At 38.3% G+C, this 19,743-nt stretch overlaps 1 protein-coding gene across 16 annotated transcripts in view; it reads right to left on the minus strand.

The window, feature by feature from the left end:
- Positions 1-19,743, minus strand: part of LPAR1 (lysophosphatidic acid receptor 1) — a 352,985-nt gene that overhangs the window by 45,708 nt on the left and 287,534 nt on the right. For all 16 annotated transcript variants that reach the window (XM_070251331.1, XM_070251332.1, XM_070251330.1 and 13 more), the window contains one exon: positions 7,897-8,644. In XM_070251331.1, the coding sequence (XP_070107432.1) occupies positions 7,897-8,644 (748 nt within the window). The remainder of the gene's footprint in view (positions 1-7,896; positions 8,645-19,743) is intronic.

Below are 19,743 nucleotides of genomic sequence, written 5' to 3' on the forward strand. Positions count from 1 at the left end.
AGGGAGCCTGTAAAACTCCATCCAGAATAAACGATATATTTCAAGTGTTCATTCAACAGATATCTAGAGTTTGCTAAGTGCTGGGCCCTGTTCTAAGTGCTAGGAAGATAAAGCTCTGCCATCATGGAATGTCCATAAGGACACTCCAAAGAGATTCATGAAGTAGCAGTGAGAGATTAAAGAGGAGAAAACATCCTTCTCTTTGTAAGTGAACAGTGATAAGGCCCAGACTAAAGGAATCATAGGTGATCACACTGTAAAGTTGGGACTGGCTGGAGAAGAGCAACAAGGTCTCATGGGGTCTCATGACTCCAACCAACCATTTGCCATTTCTTCCATTTATGCCAGACACAGTTCTTCACTATTGATCAAAAGGAAAAAGAATGGTTCCCTAAATGATGGTTGGGCTGCCAGCTGTGCCCCAAGCACTGCAGGTCCATCTAGAAGAACTGATAGATACTGACGAAGTGGCCTTGTCCATTTCAAAATTCATTTTAATGATCAATACCACTTATTCATCTCTGGAGGGTTACCAGGTGAAGACTGCCATTTCTTCGGTGTTAACAGGACTTTTTTTTTACCTAAGGCTAAGGCTTAATAAATAAGATGCAGGCAACTCTGAAGTACAAATGTATCTTTGAAAAAGCAAAGGCCACTCAGAATAGCATTTACAGCCTGTTACTAGAGCCAACACCTGGTAAAACGCAATAGTATTTTTATACTGTATCATAGGAAAGAAGCACTGCCTCAACCACCAAATCCACTGTGATGTGTATGCTGGCGTGTGGGTGTGTCAGAAAGAAAAGAGGGGAGGAAATGCACGTGTAGACAAGACCTAATACTAATGATAATACTTGCTACCATTTAGTCAGTGTCGAGCAAGTCACGAGCCAGACTCTGTGCTAAGTGTGCTTTACATGAATCAGCTCATCTAAAGCTCACAACCACTTGATGAGAAAGGTCCTACTATCCTTATTTTATTAATTCTAAAACGGAGGCTCAGAGAAGTTAAGTCATTTACTCAGGATTATGAACTAGTAAGTGAGGAGTCAGGATTCAAATTCCAAACTCTGGTCTATTTTCTTCCAAATCTAATCTCTCAGTCCCTACGTAACAGTGATTCCCTGTGGTCTCTATAATTCATTCAAGGAACCTTTGCATCACTTATGACCTTTAATGATAAGGACAAATGACTGTGTAACCTTCACATTGGGACTGACAGGAGTCTCAACTAGACAAGGTCTGAATCACTCTCATCAAGACCTAAAATAAGAAAGAGCTTCGTGTTCTGGCTGCTCTGTCCACACCTGAAAAGGAACTCTGTTAGGTTAATGTGGTATTTTTTGTTTGTTTGTTTCTGTTCAAAAGTTTCTTCTGAGTAAAAATATTTGAATGGAGTCAGGCAACAAAAGGGTATAAAGAGCCGTATTTGAACCTTGTTTTCTCTTTTGACCTGGGCCTAGGATGTGGGGCTTCTGCAGGGGTCTCTCCTGACCACACCCACAGTGCCAAGCCAGCCTCGTGGCTGGTCAAACAACCAAGGTTCTCATAAACATTCTCTCAGGTTCTTCCTCAAAGAGGCCTTCACAGGGATGCCACAGAGACCTGAGGAGACGTGGGGAGCTTTGATTCCTCTTCAGAGCAACAGGATGTGCAGCTGGTCAACTGTGGCCAGGGAATAAGAGACTCTTGTGTCCACTCCCTTCCCCTAGCAACAGGACCAGCTGAGAAACCTTCCCTTCCTGTCACACAGCTCTCTACAGGAGAGTAAAGAAAAAAAATTCCATTTCTCTGAGACTGTCTTCTATAAAGGGGCCACTCCCTTTAATGGAGGGTAGGACATCTAAAGCTAATTATTAAAGAAGCTGATATGGAGAGAAATCATCGTCCCTTGCTTTTGTTTCAACTCTGTTTCTGTTTTCCACTAGAAAACTCCACATAGCTGATCTATAGTAGTTACTGCCCTTATCTTTCATTTATGGAGTAATAAATGAACTCTAATCTTGGAAATCCAACTGGCCAGCTTCATCCTACACATGAAGATACAGAGCAATTAATGCACAGAGAAAGTAACCTGCCCAGAATCACCCAGAGAGTTAATGGCAGAGTCAGTAGTAGATGCCAGGGGCATCTCGCCTCAATGAATATATGTGGGAGACAAACCTCTCAGGTAAAACATAAACTTAACGGAAAACCAAGCTGAATGAAAAACGAATACAACTGCTGTTAAGGTAGCTAACAGGATGCTAATATGTGTAAAAGCCATAAAATGTGCCTCCATTCAGTTTCTGATGACTTTTGTCAAAGCTTCGTTACAGAGATTCCCAGTTGGTTTTAAGAGGCCAAATTCAAGGGGACTCTTTCTGGGGCAGCCAGGTACCTTTAAAACCACAGTGTTTACACCTCCTCCAGGCTAGCCTCATAAATACACTCCGATGTTCATAAGGAAGAAAATGAGGGAAAATGTGGATAGGACTGAACAAGGGGGAGGCATGGGCAGGAAGAACAGCACCTCACGGGAAGACAGCAAACCTGGATCTTGGTTTGGGCCACCAGCTAACTCAGACCTAAATTTCTCAATTACCTTCAGAGTTTCAGTCTACTTGTAGGACTAGAGAGTTGGATGGTGTGATTTTTAAAGACCCTTTCAGCTCAAAAATTCTAAGTCTAGACAGATCCTTGCATTAAAAAAAGATGAAAGTCCTTCTCCGTTATCCTTACACATGGAACAAGTCCATTGTTGAGCTCTGCATTTAAAAGGCCAAAGGAAAATGTATAAACAAACAGAAAGTAGAGCCTACAAAGAGGGTTGACCAGAAGAGTCTTGGTGTGTGCCTTTTGTCCCAGTGTCCTGACCACTAAGTGCCTGTTGTCACTACCAAAAGGGTCTCAGTTTGGATGATAAACCATATTGTTACACCTATAAGGAATTGGTATTCTTTATCTTGGGGAATTCTTCAGCATCGCTGATCACCTACAGGCAGAAGTCCAAACTCCTTAGTATGTTATGAAGGCTTTGACTCACCAGCCAAAACTCCATCTGGCACACCCACTGTCTGCTAATCATACCTAACTGCTTTCAGCTCCTCCAAGGTGACAACTGCTATTGCTTAGCTCTCCTCCACTATCACCCTACAGGATGGCTAGCTCAATTTTGCCTCCTCTAGGAAGCCCTCTCTTCTCTCCACTCAAAATTACTCCACCCACAACTCTACTAGCACATGGACCTACTTTTTTTACAGCTCTGTCTTAGTCTCCTCTACTATACCATAGGCTCCATAAAGAATGGATATTACCTTATTCATCTTTTTATCCTTTAGCACACAATTAGCACTCAACAGCATGTTTGCTGAACTAAATTGAAAAGAGAAGTATGTAAAGATTTGCATGGGCTTAACCTCATCAGGTCCCCCAACTATTATGACCACCAGTCATAGGTTCTTGCATGGTCTGTGGAGATTCAGTGGCTGTGATGGAAAGTCATGGGCTACAACAACCCTACAGCTGAATTCCAGTTCTGCAGCTTACAAAAAGTGATCTTGGTCAAGTTACTTGCCCTATCTTAACCCAGTTCCTTTATATAAAATGGGAGATATCCAACTCTCCTTGGTATAAAGTTATAAACAGTGCACAAAGAGTAGTGCCAAGTATTGACCCTGGCACAGGTAATAGGAGGTAATTTAGCTTCAGCGGGTGATCATTTGCAGCCAGAACATATTAAACTAGAAAACGAGTGTCTCCCTCTTCTTTCCCAAAGAGAGAAGACCCACCTGAGTTTATTTTGCTTTTTGTCCCTCACTCTCCCCCTGGGCTCAGATGCAAAAACCTCTACACTGTAACCTGGCTTTCCTCTTTCTCATCATTCCCAGCAGAAGTGTCATCGCAAGGAACAGAGCAGGAAAGGCAAGGACTTATAACTCAGGACAGACTGTAGTCAAATAAGGGAGAACAGCGACTGCCACTCTGATTCAACTATGGAACAGACTCAAAAGGAATTCTGGGTAAAATGTCAAGTAGGGAGAACTCCAGCCTGGGGAAGGATTACGTGACTTCACGCTGGGACAATGAAGCTTCAAGGTAACTACACCTGGAACAAAACACTCCTTCAATCAGAAGCAGTCAGTTACTAGTGCTCCAACACCAAACAGTGGAAAAGGGCCGACGAAATGAGAGTCATGAGCTTCACCATCAGAAGCAAGAGGAGGAAAGGAATGCTCTCTCGAAGCTTTCTTCTACCCAGGAAACAAAGCCCAGGCAGCTAGGCTTCATCAACGGAAACAAATGGGATCACAATGTTTCAATTTAATAGGGCAGCGCTCTTCAAACGTTACCACAAAATACAGCATGTGCTAGTAGTTGTTTTATTATAGAGAGGCAGGATAGCATAGAGGTGAAAAATGCATGGGCTCAGGAACCACAGCCTGAAATGAATTACCTAAACTTTCTGTGCCTCAGTTGTCACCTCTGGAAAATGAGATTAACAAATAGATAATGAATGGGACCTATATGCCATAGAGTTGCTAAAGTAGAGTAATGCTGGTCACATGATTAATGCTACATGAGTGTTTGACAAATAAAAATAAATATTAAGATTCAGTACTCACTCAAAAGCAGATTATATGCCATCTTGTGCTTCAAAACTGCTACTGGTATTGCCATCATAAATCTCAAAGATGTCTTTATCCTGTTGACTCCTAGGAACTTGACTTGTTGATCAACGAATCCTTTTGTTGATCGTGAGGACCGAACAGGTCTAAAACCCGAAGGTCACTTTGACATGGTGAAATGGAAACTGAAGGTTTTCTACACAGTTAATCAAACCGTCACCATGTCCAGAATAAAGGAAAGTAAACTAAACAATATTTATTGAGCATCCATTGTGGCCAGTCACTTTCCAAGCTGTTGTATTTGATCGGAAGGCACAAAATGTGCTAGGATTGTAGTTAGCTTTGGCTCCTGCCACACGGCTGAATAAAGTGGGACGAGCTTAGTGAATTCACTATGGCTCTCTCTGGTCCTCAGTTCTGAAGGCTCAAAAAACTTGCTTTTGTCACCCCATCCATTTACTCAACAGTTATTTAATGAGCACCTACTTTGTGTCAGATATTATGATAGGTAATGTGGAGAAAATGCACAGCTCATCATTACAATTCCTGCCTGCCGTCACAAAGCAGACAATCTGGCAGAGAAGACAGACATTAAAAACTAAACATGCAGGGCTGGCCCTGTGGTGGAGTGGTTAAGTTCACGTGCCCCGTTGCAGGTGGCCCAGTGTTTCACTGGTTCGAATCCTGGGCGCAGACATGGCACTGCTCATCAAACCACGCTGAGGCAGCGTCCCACATGCCACAACTAGAAGGACCCACAACGAAGAATATACAATTATGTACTGGGGCGCTTTGGGGAGAAAAAGGAAAAAATAAAATCTTTAAAACAAAAAAAGATTGTCAGGAAATGTGAAAAGCGTACAAAAAAAAAAAAACTAAACACGCAACCAAAAACCTCAGTTGTCAATAAACTAACTTACAAAGAGAAGAGCTTCAAGTAGACTAGAATTTTTGTTCCTCCAAGACCCACCCATCTCTTCCACACACTCATGACCACACAGAATTCAAGCAGTGGAGTACATTGCATGAATGGTATTAGGCATCACCTTGACAAACATCTGACTGTTTAGCATTGTAAATTCCCTATTCTAAACTTTCCAACCACCCACCACCTCACCCTGCCATTTCTCCCATTTTTGCTACTTTTCTCAAAAAGGCTGCAGTCCATTATTCAATTTCTCCTTCCTATATTATAATCACATACTCCTCTTGCCTCACCAAATTTCTTCACCTATCACCCTGATTACAGTTTTCCATGTTCTAAAATTTTTTCCATCACACATCTCTGGATATAACTCTATTTATTCCAGAGGTAGTTACAAGGATTCAATCTTGTGGAGTCTACTAGTTTAAGCCTCAGAGGGCAACATTATTTCTGTTATTTTCAAGTTTGGGGTTGGCGTGGTGGGGCAGAGGGCATTTAGGGCAGATGTACACTGAAATCGTTGCCCCATAAACCCTCAAAATATTTCTCCTTTAACCTGCAAAACAACGGAATGAGGCACAACAGTTAATTTTCTATGAATCATGAAGCATCCTGCACATCGGATTATGCTGGGCATTACACAAAGGTCAAAATTAAAACAAGAACTCAGCCGGTTCATAGTCCAAGTTCAATAGTCATTTTCTGCTGGCGGTTCTATGAATCATAAGCAGCACTCTGGTAATAGAAAAAGCACACTCATATGAAACATCTCAACCAACATTCAGATCATCAGCAAAGAAACCAATATTTGAGTCAAAACAGAAGTAAACTTTCTCATATTATTTAATTTCATTCAAAAATAGCACCCACGGCATACTCAGATGTGTTTCATCTATATCACGGAAAATACATCCTTGTGGCACAGGTATGCTTAAGGTTTTTATTGATAATTAAACATATAGGGGGACTGTTTTTGTACTTCCACTGAACTTCATTGGATGGAATAAGACAATCTCACATCTGAGGTGATGGGGGCCAAGTGGGGATATAAGCTAAGAGTGCCAGTTAGTTACAGGCAGGGCTTCAGTTGTATCAGCAATTATAAGGCCTGTCCTTATTCTTACAGGTGTACAAGAGGGTCAAAATCAGGATACCCAGAAATGACGTCCATGAAGCATTTGCTCTAAGCAAACCAGATGGCACCGTCACATCAACTACAATGTTAATTTATTTAGTGATATTTAGGGCTCTCTTTCCACTGACTAAAATTAATGTAACTCCTAGTTTCAGAGGTGCCACACAATCCCAGGTTGCATTCACTCAACTCTGATTTACAAATTGGAGCAAAGAGAATTAGAGGAACTTTCCACTGAATTTCCATGGGGAAAGATGAAATGCTAAAAGAATTTTAAAAGGATTTTTTAAATGCGATCAAATGTTAACCTGAATAGAGTTGGTGGAGAAAATGTAATTCAATAGGGTAATTATTTAAACAAATTCTCACTGGGTAAACTTTTTAAAAAGGCACTCTAAGCTCCAAAAGAAATGTTCTGTGTCTCTCCTTTTCGTGGATACATCTCCAGGGGTCAGCACAGGGCCTGGAATTTATTAGCTGCTCTTTAACTATTTTCTGGGTACATAAATGAATAAATAAATATTTTCCTCCTGATCATTACCATAAACTTTTCATCCAGGAAAAATAATGGTTATTTAAAGGCAAAAGTTATTTGAGTGCACATAAAAGAATAAAATCTTGCTCTTCACCTTGAATTATGAATTAACTTCCACTACTACAAACAGAAAATTAATGAAAAAAAAAGTTTTCATAAGGATGACAGTCACAGAATGCTATTAATTCCAATTCATTTTGTGCGGGAAATATAAATCCTTGAAATATTTACCTACATCTAAGTAGTAATAATTACAAAATATGAGAGAGATCTAGAAAGAGGCTCATAAAAATAACTTCATATGAAAGCATATTCATACTACATAAAAGCAAATTCTAAATGAAAATCTGTAAGAGAGAGACCACAAGGCAAAAGTTCCACAATTTGGGCTATAAGGAAACCTTTCAAAAGCTGGGATTTTGCATACTTGATAGCCAAACTCATCAATGACACCTTTCACGTTATCATTTATACCGCATCACCGAGACACGTATTTCCATAAAGCCAATTCTGTAATTGTACAAAGACTGTTATACTAACTTCGTCACAGACATTTGATACAAAGCTGCCTCATCCCCTTATACTTCCAACATATATACCTGGCAAATACTCACATTGTCGTTTACCACTATCATAAACTACCGTAGTATATATTAAGACAATGAGAATAAGTTACAGTCAAGACAAAACTTACCAAGCACAATGACCACAGTCTTCAGAAGACTCATCATGGTATCCCGATTCCGCCGGGGTCCAGAACTATGCCGAGACATTCTCATAGTCCTCTGGCGAACATAGCCAAAGATATGAGCATAGAGAACCACCATTACAACAAAGGTCACCAAGTTGAAAATGGCCCAGAAAACTAAGTAAGAGTCACTGTAGAGAGGTGCCATGTTGGAACAATTTTCAATATCACAGATGCAGTTCCAGCCCACACTGGGTATGGCACCCATAACAATGGCCATAGTCCAAATGACCACAATCACCACCACTACCCGCCGGTTGCTCATCCGTGTGTGCAGCTGCATGCGGAAAACCGTGATGTGCCTCTCGATTGCAATAGCCAGTAAGTTGGCCACAGATGCCGTCAGGCTAGTGTCAATGAGGCCCTGACGGAGGAGCCACGTGCTGACTGTCAGTCTCCGAGTATTAGGTCCTGTGTTGAACATTAGGTAGAAGTAGGCCAACCCAGCAAAGAAGTCCGCAGCAGCCAGATTAGCCATTAAGTAATAAATAGGAAAATGGAAACGGCGGTTGACATAGATTGCCACCATGACCAGTAGGTTGGCCAACATGATGAAGATACAGACGGTGATTCCAAGTCCCATCACCAGCTTGCTGACTGTGTTCCACTCTGTGGCAAGATACTTTCCACTCCGGTTATAAAAGAAGGCGATGGACTCATTGTAGAAGCACTGTGGTTCATTCATGGCTGTGAACTAAAGGAGGAAAGACGGGGAAAAAAAAAAATAAGAAACCACTGATCCAAATTTAAAGACGTTGTATAGACAACACAAGACTTCTATGGTGGCAAAAATGTGGCAAAAAAAAAAGCAAAGAATTTGAAAATCTGATCCTGCGTAAGGTTCTATGATTATGGTGAAACCCCAAGGTTTCTCACTGTATTACTGTCCTCAAGATTAAAGACAGTTGGAGTTAAATAAATGACAAGGTTTGTGCTTGGTGGTTGCATGTCATTGAAGTCTACTAGAAAAGCCACATGGCCCAGAAATCTTGCTTAAAATACATGAGACAGATGGGAATTGTGCAGAGCATTGCGACTGGAATATTTACTATAATGAAATCTATTTTGACCTGTTATTTAGGGAATCTGTAAACATAGTTGGTTTATAGATAGGGTACTATTGCCCCATTATTCTGCATTTCTGTTCTCAGATAGTATGTTCAGTCTGTGACATTTTGTAAAGCAAGTCCCCACAAGGACCATCAGTCTTGACATTTCAAAGAGGTCACTATGCATCAAAGCTTTTCTGTCCAAAGCCAGCATTTGCTGTTCGACATTCCTGTGGTCAGCACTGTCTACCCCCACGACTCTTTATCCCCAGAATAGCGTTCGTCAACCAACCTATGACGTTGGAGAACTTTTTTCCTTTTGGAGGACATAAGAAATATGTTACCTAATGTAACCTCCAAAGAGAAGTTGACACTTTGACACTGATCTACAAAAAGTGAAGTATACTTAGATTAGATAAAGCATATCTTTTAAAATGTGGAGTGATAACGTTTTATTAGGTGTTTTCTTATTTTTCAACATCATCAGTTAGAATATATTTGCTTATTAATCATTTATACTCTCACTTGAATCCAAGAAGGATGGAGGAACTTTGTAATAGAATAACATAGGTACAAAACAAAACTATTAAAACAAAATTAGAAAATAAAACATAAAGGAGAAACTAGAAAATTACAAATAGATTCACTTTTCCTGAAGCCTTAAGTTTGTCTGAGACTCCTAGAATTAGAAAATATTTCTTGAAGACAGCTCACATTGTACCTTTTCCTTTTTATCTTACACTGTTTAATAAACTACTTAGCAAACATGACAATTTTAACCACGATTTTTGATCAAATATTCCACTGAATATGCACAGGTTACACACAAATGTTTACCAAACACTGAAAGCTCCAAAACAACATGAAACGCTTATCGAATGGTTAGTCTTCTGACTTGTCCAGACATCTAGTCTCCTTCCTCATTTAGACTTTAACAGCTTTTAGATCATGATTCTATCACTACACTTACCATGTTGTATAATTATTTATCGCTTTACTTGTCTGTTTCTTAAAGACATCATAGCCCAGGGGAAGAGTGGAGACCTCAACTTAGACATCTTGGTATCTTACGGACCTTCCACAGAGTCTCATTCATTGGAGACCTGAGAATTCAGCTTGTAGTGTTCCATTCCACCCAAAATCTTGCCATTACTCTGGGTAATTCATCTAATTTTTTTTCCTCTCTGTTTCTTGACCTCATCTCTAACGACCTATTCCATTGCAACTCAGCTGCCCACTCCCATGGCCACACCCTGGACTTTGTAAACTACTCAAAACTTTCTTTGGAAATAATTAATTTATACATTTTAATGACTCACCACACTTCCCATTCTTCCCATTTTTCCATCTGATTTCAGCTGATATATCAGCTCTTTGAAGTCATCTGTTTCCTTAAGCATCCTACTTTTTCCCAGTGGACTACCCTCCCCATCTTCCCCTTTTTCCTTATCCAGCTTAGATTTCTTAGTATATTGTTTCAACCTCTTTACTGCTAATACATAAAATCATTCTTTTTTTAATAACTTTGAGGTCAGATGTCCTTCAGAATTCAATTTTTTTCTGGTTTTAGAACAGTTACACAGTACATAATCAATATATCACATCCCCATTGAAATTTAAGGCAGCAGTTCATAATCATACAAATTAATTTCAAAAGCAAAATATATGAATATATACATTAAATTTGATAAAGGTTATAGCCTCACATCATTCAGAGCAGGTTTTGCCACTGCGTTATGAAAAAGTGTTCAGTTTTCAGATCCTCTTGAATTTTATAATTTCAGATAAGCAGGGACCTTTATCTTTTAACCTACTTGCCCCCCTGTACTTCGATAACAATTTTTTAGAATAACACCAGTCTTGGATGAATACCATTGGTTGCCACTTCTACACCTACACCAAGGCTTCTGAGAAGTGTTGGAGAAAATTAACATACCTGGCAGATTGATTCTGGTATACATTCATGATGTCTAACCTCAACAGAGACTTCAATGCCACAAGAAATCTGGTTTCCCCCCTAATTATTATTCTATATCTTCTCCACAGTGACTATTTTAAACTTATCTACTGCTTTCTTTTGAGCCCCATCTTCCCTCTCCCCATCAGCAACTGCCAAAAGAGGGAAATAGAAAGCATCAGATTGGAACTCTTTCACCTTTCTCCCACCAAAAAGACAAAATTACCTATTCAAGAATCTACCCTTTCTCCCTTTTCCATTACAATGGAAAATATGTACCCTTTGCCATCCAAATGTTCTGAATCCCATCCATTCCTACTATTTCGAGAAACTTGTTCTATAAATTGCTTCTTTTCTCCTCCTTTTACCTTCAAATCCCCCCTCACTCCTCCTCTCCCCTCCCCTGAATCTTTCCTACACACATTCTAGTAAGTTTACTCTATGTCACCTTCAAATGAATAAAGTCCCACATGACTTCACGTTTGCCTTCTAGCTTTGATTGTTTTTCTCCTTCACAGCCAATTGCCCTCTCGTGTCTCCTCTGCTAATTTCTCAGTTAAGCTTCTATCCCCTCCTCCTCCATCAAACCCACGCTAGTCAAATTCTTGAGTTCCATGTAACTTCCCAAAGTCACACCAATCTTGTGGCTATTCCAATGGCAACTTATCAGTCCTCACCTTACTGACCTCCTCAGAGCATTAGATACATGCCTGAGAGGCTCTTTTTAGAAAATTCTCTTTCTTTGACATTCATGACATATCCTCCTTGGTTTGGATCCGTCTCTCTGGCTGGTCCTTCTCAGCCATTTCTGAGGGTTCCCTATCATCATCTGCATAATATCAACTCTTCTACACTATTTATATTCTCACTCAACACACTTTCACTAGGTTTTCTAATATGTCCTCTAAGATTTCAAGTATCTTATGTATTCCAACTACTCTCATATCTATATATTTAATCCATACTTCTTTCCTGAGTTCTAGGCAAATATCAAATTGCCTACTAGTATCTATAAATGACTACCTCGCAAGTACTTCAGTCTCTGTGTTCAAAACCAAACTCAAAGTCATAATCATCCTCACGAGCCCCAACTTGTTTCCTCTACCTTCTCTGTTCCAGAGGCTAGAGAACCACTATTCAGTGGCCTACGTGTTAAACCTGGGAATTTCTTCTTCTCCTCATAGGCTCCTCATTTAATCAATAACCAAATCTTATAGATTCTCCTTCCTAAGTATCTACTCAACCTGTCTACTTCATCCCATCATCATGGCCACTAGCATCATTACTATGCTGGCTTCCTAAATCTTCTTTCCACCCAGCACCAATCTCCTCTCTAGCAACCTTTCTAAAAGAAAGTTGACCAAGCTGTTTCCCAACTGAAAATGCTTCAATGACTACACGTGCGCTTGAGATAAAAATCTAAACTCTTCAACCACCTTATCAGGCCTCACTTGCCTCTCTAGACTCAACCTGAGCTATTAATAACTCCAAACTCTGCTTCAGCTCGGTTTAAAGTGCTGTGCTCTCTCCTACACCTCTGGTTGTCAGCCTCAGTGACGACGGTGGTTTTCTGCACCAGAATCAACCAGAGGGTTTGTAAAATACAGATTCCCGTCCACATCTCAAGAATTTCTGATTTTTCTACATCCTTTGTAGAAAGGAAACTTGTAAAATATAAACACTTTTGGGATCTGATGTAATAGATCTGAGGTGGGGCCCCAGGTGATACCAATGCTGCTGGTCCAGGGACGACACTTTGAGTACCACCGGCCTACATCAACCTTCCTCCGATTTTAACCTCATACTCACTCTTCATCCATCAGTGGAAATGTTATTCTTTCTAGTCTTTCTCCCTAGACCTTCCCAACTCTGGGCAAGGTGTTTCCTACCACAGTTCCCTGCATTTCCCCTGTAACAACACTGTATCATATTTGCTTAATTATCTATTGATACCTCCCCACATAAAGCTATAAACCCTGAGGACAGAGCTTCTAGCTTTCTGGTTCATTGTTGTACAGCATCCAACTGTCAGACAGATTAGATTCTAAATATATATTGGTTGCATTAATACATTAAAGATAATTCCAAAAATGTTTATGCTTTACAAGTTTCCTTTCTGCAAAAAATACACAAAAAACTGTAAATATAAATGAAAAATTCTGTTCTTTCCTTTAGCCCCTGTAATCATTTACTTTCTCTGGGCAAAGAAATTTTTAAACCAAATATCAAGCACATAGTATTTCACAGCATTCCAAGTTCTGAACACCAACTGCCAACAAAGTCAAGCAGTAATATGAGCAGCTTCTTTGCTATTCCCATTTAGAAAAAGTAAATAGTTAAGGATGACAAAGTAAAAAAAAATAAAAATTGTCTTTTTAAGCCACAATAGGCTAAGATGAATAAAACTGATGGATTTTTTCTAACGGTATTCCACATGATGAGTCAGCAAATGGTACGTGACCAAGTCCTATGCCATCTCTTATCCCTCAAAAATTGAGTAGTGATACCATAAAAACCATATCATATTTAATAACATAACTTACATGATTTTTTGGAACCTCGGGGTTTTTTTTCAGGGGTGTCTTTTTTTTGGTTTTTTTTTTTTTGGTGAGGAAGATTGGCCATGAGCTAACATCTTATTGTCAATCTTCCTCTTTTTTGCTTGAGGAAGATTGACCCTGAGCTACCCATGCCAATCTTTCTCTATTTTATATGTAGGACACCACCACAGCATGGCTTGACAAGCAGCGTGTAGGTCAACCCCAGGATCCGAACGCGCAAACCTTGGGCCACCAAAGCAGAACACGCAAACTTAACCACTATGCCATCAGATTGGCCCCTAAACCTTATTTTTATCATCTGTGAAATGAGGAAATTGGACTAAGTTATACAGTAGGTGTATTTCAGATTTAAAATTCTATAGTAAGAGAATTCTGAGTAAGAACTCTATATTTCATAAAAATTGCCTGATAAACATTAAAACAGAAGAAAATATATCAGCCATTATAAATAGTAAGGGTAAAATATACCTGAGAAAAAGTCAGAGGAATTTCAGCTAGATTTAGTATAACAAGACTGAACTGAAAGAAGAATTAAATCTCCTCTGCTAGCATCTGCAAAAAGCAGCAGATCTGGAGAATAAGTGATAGAAGACCCTGGCCAAGTCTCCAACAGTAGTCAGCAGTGTGGTGTGAACGGGCTTTCTTACTTCTTCAGGACCCGAAGGATTTAGGCAGAAACCTACATCGAGCTCTGGGAAAATCCAATTCAACTGTGATGGGACTCTAAACCATTAAGGTAGCCATGACTATAATGATACAGCAAACAGAGAAACATTATCAGGGGCCAGCCCTGTGGCTGAGTGGTTAAGTTCCCACTCCACCTCAGTGGTCCAGGTTTGGTCAGTTCAGATCCTGGGCACAGAGCTACACACCGCTCATCAGGCCATGCTGTGGCAGCATCCCACATAGAAGAACTAGAATGACTTACAACTATGATATACAACTACGTACTGGGGCTTTGTGAGAAAAAAAAAAAAAAAGAGGAAGATTGGCAACAGACGTTAGCTCAGAGCCAATCTGCCTCACCAAAAAAGAAGCATACCTTAAAAAAAAAAGAAAAGGAAGACACTCATATTTCGTTTGAAAAGAAAAAAAGGGGAAAAACATTATCAAACACAATGCCGATCTCAAAGGAGACGACCATACTGAGGAATAATAGAAAACATTTCCCCTTGAAGCAGATTCGTGAGGAAAGAAGAAAAGGAAAAAGAAAAAGATTAAATTATACGATATTTCTAATTCGTATTCTCAATATGCTTTGTTAGAGAGCTAGCATTGAAAATAGAACAAGTTGTTATGAAGACAAAAAAAAAATCCAGTAAAAATTACACGGAGATTATCTAAATTTCCGGTTGCCACTGTAACAAATTTAGTAGTTTAAATAATAAAATTTATTATCTTATACTCTTGGAGGTCAGAAGTCGAAAGTGGGTCTCACTGGGCTACAATCAAGGAGTTGGTAGGGCTGTCTTTCTTACCAGAGGCTCTAGAGAATTTTTCTTGTCTTTTCCATATTCTAGAGACTGCCCATTCCTTGGCTCATCGGTCCCTTCCATCTTCAAACCCAGAAACAGCCAGTCAAGCCTCTCTCACATTGTATCATTCAAACACTGACTCTTCTTCCTCCCGCTTCCACATTTAAGGACCCTGGTGGTTACACTGAGCACACCCAGATAACCTAGAATAATCTCTCCATCTCAAAATCCTTAACTTAACCACATCTGAAAAGCCCCTTTTGCCATGTAAGGTAGCGTATTCACCAGTTCCAGAGATTAAGTAATGGGCACCTTTGGAAAGCCATTATTGCGCCCACCAGAGAAATGAAAAGCAATTTCTGAATTAAAAACAGCAATTCAGGCAATGAAATGAAGTATGAAAATTCCAGAAAATTGAAATGGCAAATAGACATACTTAAGTTCAACCAGTACTCAGAGAAGGTCAGAGATGACAAAAATAAAAGGAAAGGAGGCATGTACAGGGGAAAAAATCTACTTATACTAGGAATCCGAGAAAACCTGGATAAAGCTGAAGTCATACAGCTTGAAACATGAGAAAAGTTATCATTTAGGAAAAAAGATCTCGGATTACCGGGTTAAGTTTATATAAAAGTTAAGTAAAAGCAACTAAAATTATATATAGCTTGGTTAGATTTTGGAATCTTAAGGGTAAATTTAAAAATTCTAAAAGTACAGAAAAAATAAAACGAAAAGCAAAGAAATCAAATATCTAGAGAAAGAAAGAGAAAACAGATTATCGCCAAGCTTCGGCTACAGAACTCCAGAGGACAGAATACTAGCAATCAAAATCTCCATTATATGCGGAAAATGTTTAAGATCCATAAATTCCACAGCCAACTACACTGACGTTCTCTTATGGGGACCATAAAGAACAGTCCCAGGGACGCAAGAGCTCAGAAAGCACATCATCTACATTTCCTTCCTAAAGAGAAGACAAATGCAAGTAAGTCATGAGAAAAGTAAAAATAAAAAACACAATAAATGAAAAGAACCACGGGAAGCATCAACAACCCACAAAACACATGAATCTAAGTAATTGCCCTTCATATGGTTATAAAACATAATTTTTGAAAGTATAATTATAAAAGTAATAATTTAATAATAATCTGATAAAAATCACTGTATCAATAAGAACTTGAAAATGAGAAAACAGAAATACGTAAATATCTGTTCATTTATTACTCAAGAATCAAAGCATACTATTTAAATTGTAACAATAATTTTCCAAAATAAGTTTAAAAATGATGATTTGAAACTCACCAAATTGAGTAATTAATATACTCAAGTAGGATGACTACTTTCACATTATTGAAGAAAAATAGAGTGAAAAATAGGGGAAAAAGATAAACGATGTACAGAATGACAATTTTATGAAATTTATATAGAAAAGGTTATAAATGATTTTTTCTTCTTTAGAAAACTACTATTCTTGCAAGAAATGTAGGGAAAAACAGAAATATAATCAGATAAAACAATAAATACTTTTTTAAAGTTTATTATTCTAAAATCCAAATCACTATAATCAGAAATTTCTCTGTAATACATTACAGAATTCTGCCCTGCCCAAGAAACAAAGATAAATAAAACAGGATTATTCCAAAAATAAACTGTCCTTAAAGCTAAAAAGAGAAGTCCACACTCGCCCTTTCACATCCACCAATTACATCTCAGATGATGGGGTGGAGAAACGAGGCTTCCTTGGCCGCTCTACAGAAGAGATGCTCCAAATCTGAGAAATTTACCTCACCCTGTGTGTGATCCCCAAAGAAGTCATAACAAATCTACCAAGCCTAAACTCTAAAGAGGCACATATGGTGTTCATCTTCACTATGCCCTTCATTTATTCATTCGCACATTCACAGACATTTATGGAATGCCAGGTGTGGGCATGGCACTGCCCCACACCATGCCTTCAAGGGGTGCCAAAATGACACACCTGAGTGCCTACTGTGGAGCCACTCACAGTCCACCCATGTGTTTTTTAATTTCATGAAATACGATTACATATTCATTAGCCAAGTGGAAAAGGGAACACTCATAGCTCATAGATTAGCAATTGAACCTATTAAGTATTTAGATAGGAACATAAATATCTACTGACATTCTAAAAGAGAGATTTTAATCTATGCTGGGTAAAGGACCAGTCATAAGATATAAATCAAGTCAACCACGTTGCCCACTTCCTGTTTTCTCATTTGTAGAGTAAGGTATGAACCATCTCCAAGGTTTCTTCAATTCTAATTCTTAAATCTAAAATAATCAAACCTTCCACACACTTCCTCCCTCCCAAAATAAGACTGGAATAGAGATAGAGTAGAATTTAATTAAATGCCATTAAGTCTCCATTAACAAGAAAAACAGTTCTCATACTGATTAGAGCCTCAAATTAAAAACAACAAAAAAAAGTGGAATGATCTGCCACGAGGATTAGAAAATAGGCCACAAAACAATGCTGATACAAAGTAACAATGTTTTAAAGCTAGAATTGTTAAAATAGCTAAAGAATATGCAACTACTAGATTTAAAGTACATAAAATGCTACTTCTTAGAAAGTAACAACGTACATGAATATGATTTACATGTATGTAAAAACACACTATGGAAAGCAAATTGTAAATCAATGAAAATACTTTGTATCTGTCACAGGCTCAGATAAAGTGGCAACATCACACTTGACAAATTTCCAAAGAAAGAGAATTTTGATTTAGTCTAAGAGGAAGGAATGGAAAAATTCACTAAAAACAGTAAGACACGCTAGAGAAAAATACAGTAGTCTTTTAAGATGCATTGCAGAGCTACAAACAGAGGTGACCGGCAGCCCTGGTAGCAGATTGTCAAATACGGAGATAGGGCATTACATATCACTGGGAAAAAGAGGATGAACCCTTGACATTAACTGAGGCATTGAGTTAGAACTGAGATGCAATCATTAAGATAGGAGTCTTGAAGATTTCCATCTCAGTGAAAGAAGTAGACCAGAAAAAAATAATCTACCCAGCTGCACTGGGGAAAACAAGGAAGTCTGTTTGTTTTAGCTTAGGCTCCAGGTTGGGAAATAGATAAATTAAAAGACTCACTTCGGAAATCATGACCCCAAGCCTATCAATCACACAGTTCAGATTTGAAGTCAGACTGTCAAGTCTGAGAACCCACAGAAGGATTAACACAAACCATGGTTCTCAGCTTGGGACATTCCCACCCCCTTCCCACTCCATGCGCCTGGCACCAGCAAGCATCAAACCTCTCCGGAGGGCCAGACCTCAATGCAGCCTCACAGGATTCTCTCAGATCAGCCCCGCTGAAGACGAATTCATCATCCAAAAGAATAAAAACACACGAGGGTACCATGTGTGAGAATCGGCAGAACAGTCCACAGCAGGATTAGACCCAAGAATATCAGATTAAAGATAAAATTGAACCGATTGAGTTTTAGCATGCCGGTTTCCACTTCAACTGGTTCAAGAGTTACCCTTGTTATTTCTATTCTTTAGTGCTTAGTCTTAATATTTTAACTTGCACACTTGACTTGAGGTCTCAAGGTAATCCTCTTCCCTTGAGAAGCTTTCCCTCCAATGCCTCTGCTCCCATCTGACATGACACTGTGGCTCAGCTTTTTCTTCCATTTATTTTGAAACCTACCTAGAATTGCTTACTGTTACTGTTTTGATTTTACATTTTCAAAGTTTACTTGGTTATCTTTGTATGAAGCCAGCATAATCATTTTACAAGAACAAGATTAAGAGTAAAATAAATTATCAGCTAGCATTATTTAAGAACATAAATGAGTTCCTAAATAAGAAAAATATTTATTTTTATACAATGTATTCATATTATATATACTATATATTATATAAATATATTTATATATTTTATATTTATATATACTAAATATATATTATGATTAAAGAGAGTTCATTCCAGAATGCAAAGATGATTTAATATTTAAAAATCTGGTGATATAATTCAGCACGTGAACAAATTCAAGGAAAGAAAAAAAGCTAGTGATCATCTCAATAGACAAGCAAAATGTGTTTAGTAAATTTTAATATCCTTTCATGATAATTTGGCAATCTAGGATTAGAAGGCAATTTCTCTAACTTGATAAAGGTATACCACAATTGTCATATTTGATGGAAGTATTCCCTTTTAAAACAGAAACAAAACAAAGCTGACTCAATCACCAATTGCTTTTAGCATGTGCTGGAGATATAGCCAAAACAATACGAAAAAAAAAACAAAAAGGAAAAGAAGAAAAAAAACTTACTGTTTTTCACAATTGATATAATGTTACATATAAAATGCAAGATAATTCATAAGCAAACTGTATTAAGAAAGTTTAGTAAATTTGCTGGATTAACTATCAAACCACATGAATCAACTGTTAGTCCTATGGAAATACCAGAAAAATATTTTAAAATTATTATTTCAAGAACAACACATTTACAACAACCAAAGCTCTAATGTATCTAGGAATAAGTCTAAATATTCAAAAGCGTACAAGAAAAGCTAAATAAATGAAGAGAGAAAATATTTCATGGGCAGAGGAAAATGTTAAGATGTCAATTTTCCCAAAATTAATATATAAATTCAATGTGATAAAATGAAAATCACAAAAGGGTTTTCATGAAGCTTGACAGGCTCCCTGAACATTGATATGGAAGTACAAAAAGAATTAGAGTGGCTAAGATAACTTGGATGACAAAGAACCA

This window comes from Equus caballus, chromosome 25 (assembly GCF_041296265.1).
Source record: "Equus caballus isolate H_3958 breed thoroughbred chromosome 25, TB-T2T, whole genome shotgun sequence".
NCBI classification, from domain to species: domain Eukaryota; kingdom Metazoa; phylum Chordata; class Mammalia; order Perissodactyla; family Equidae; genus Equus; species Equus caballus.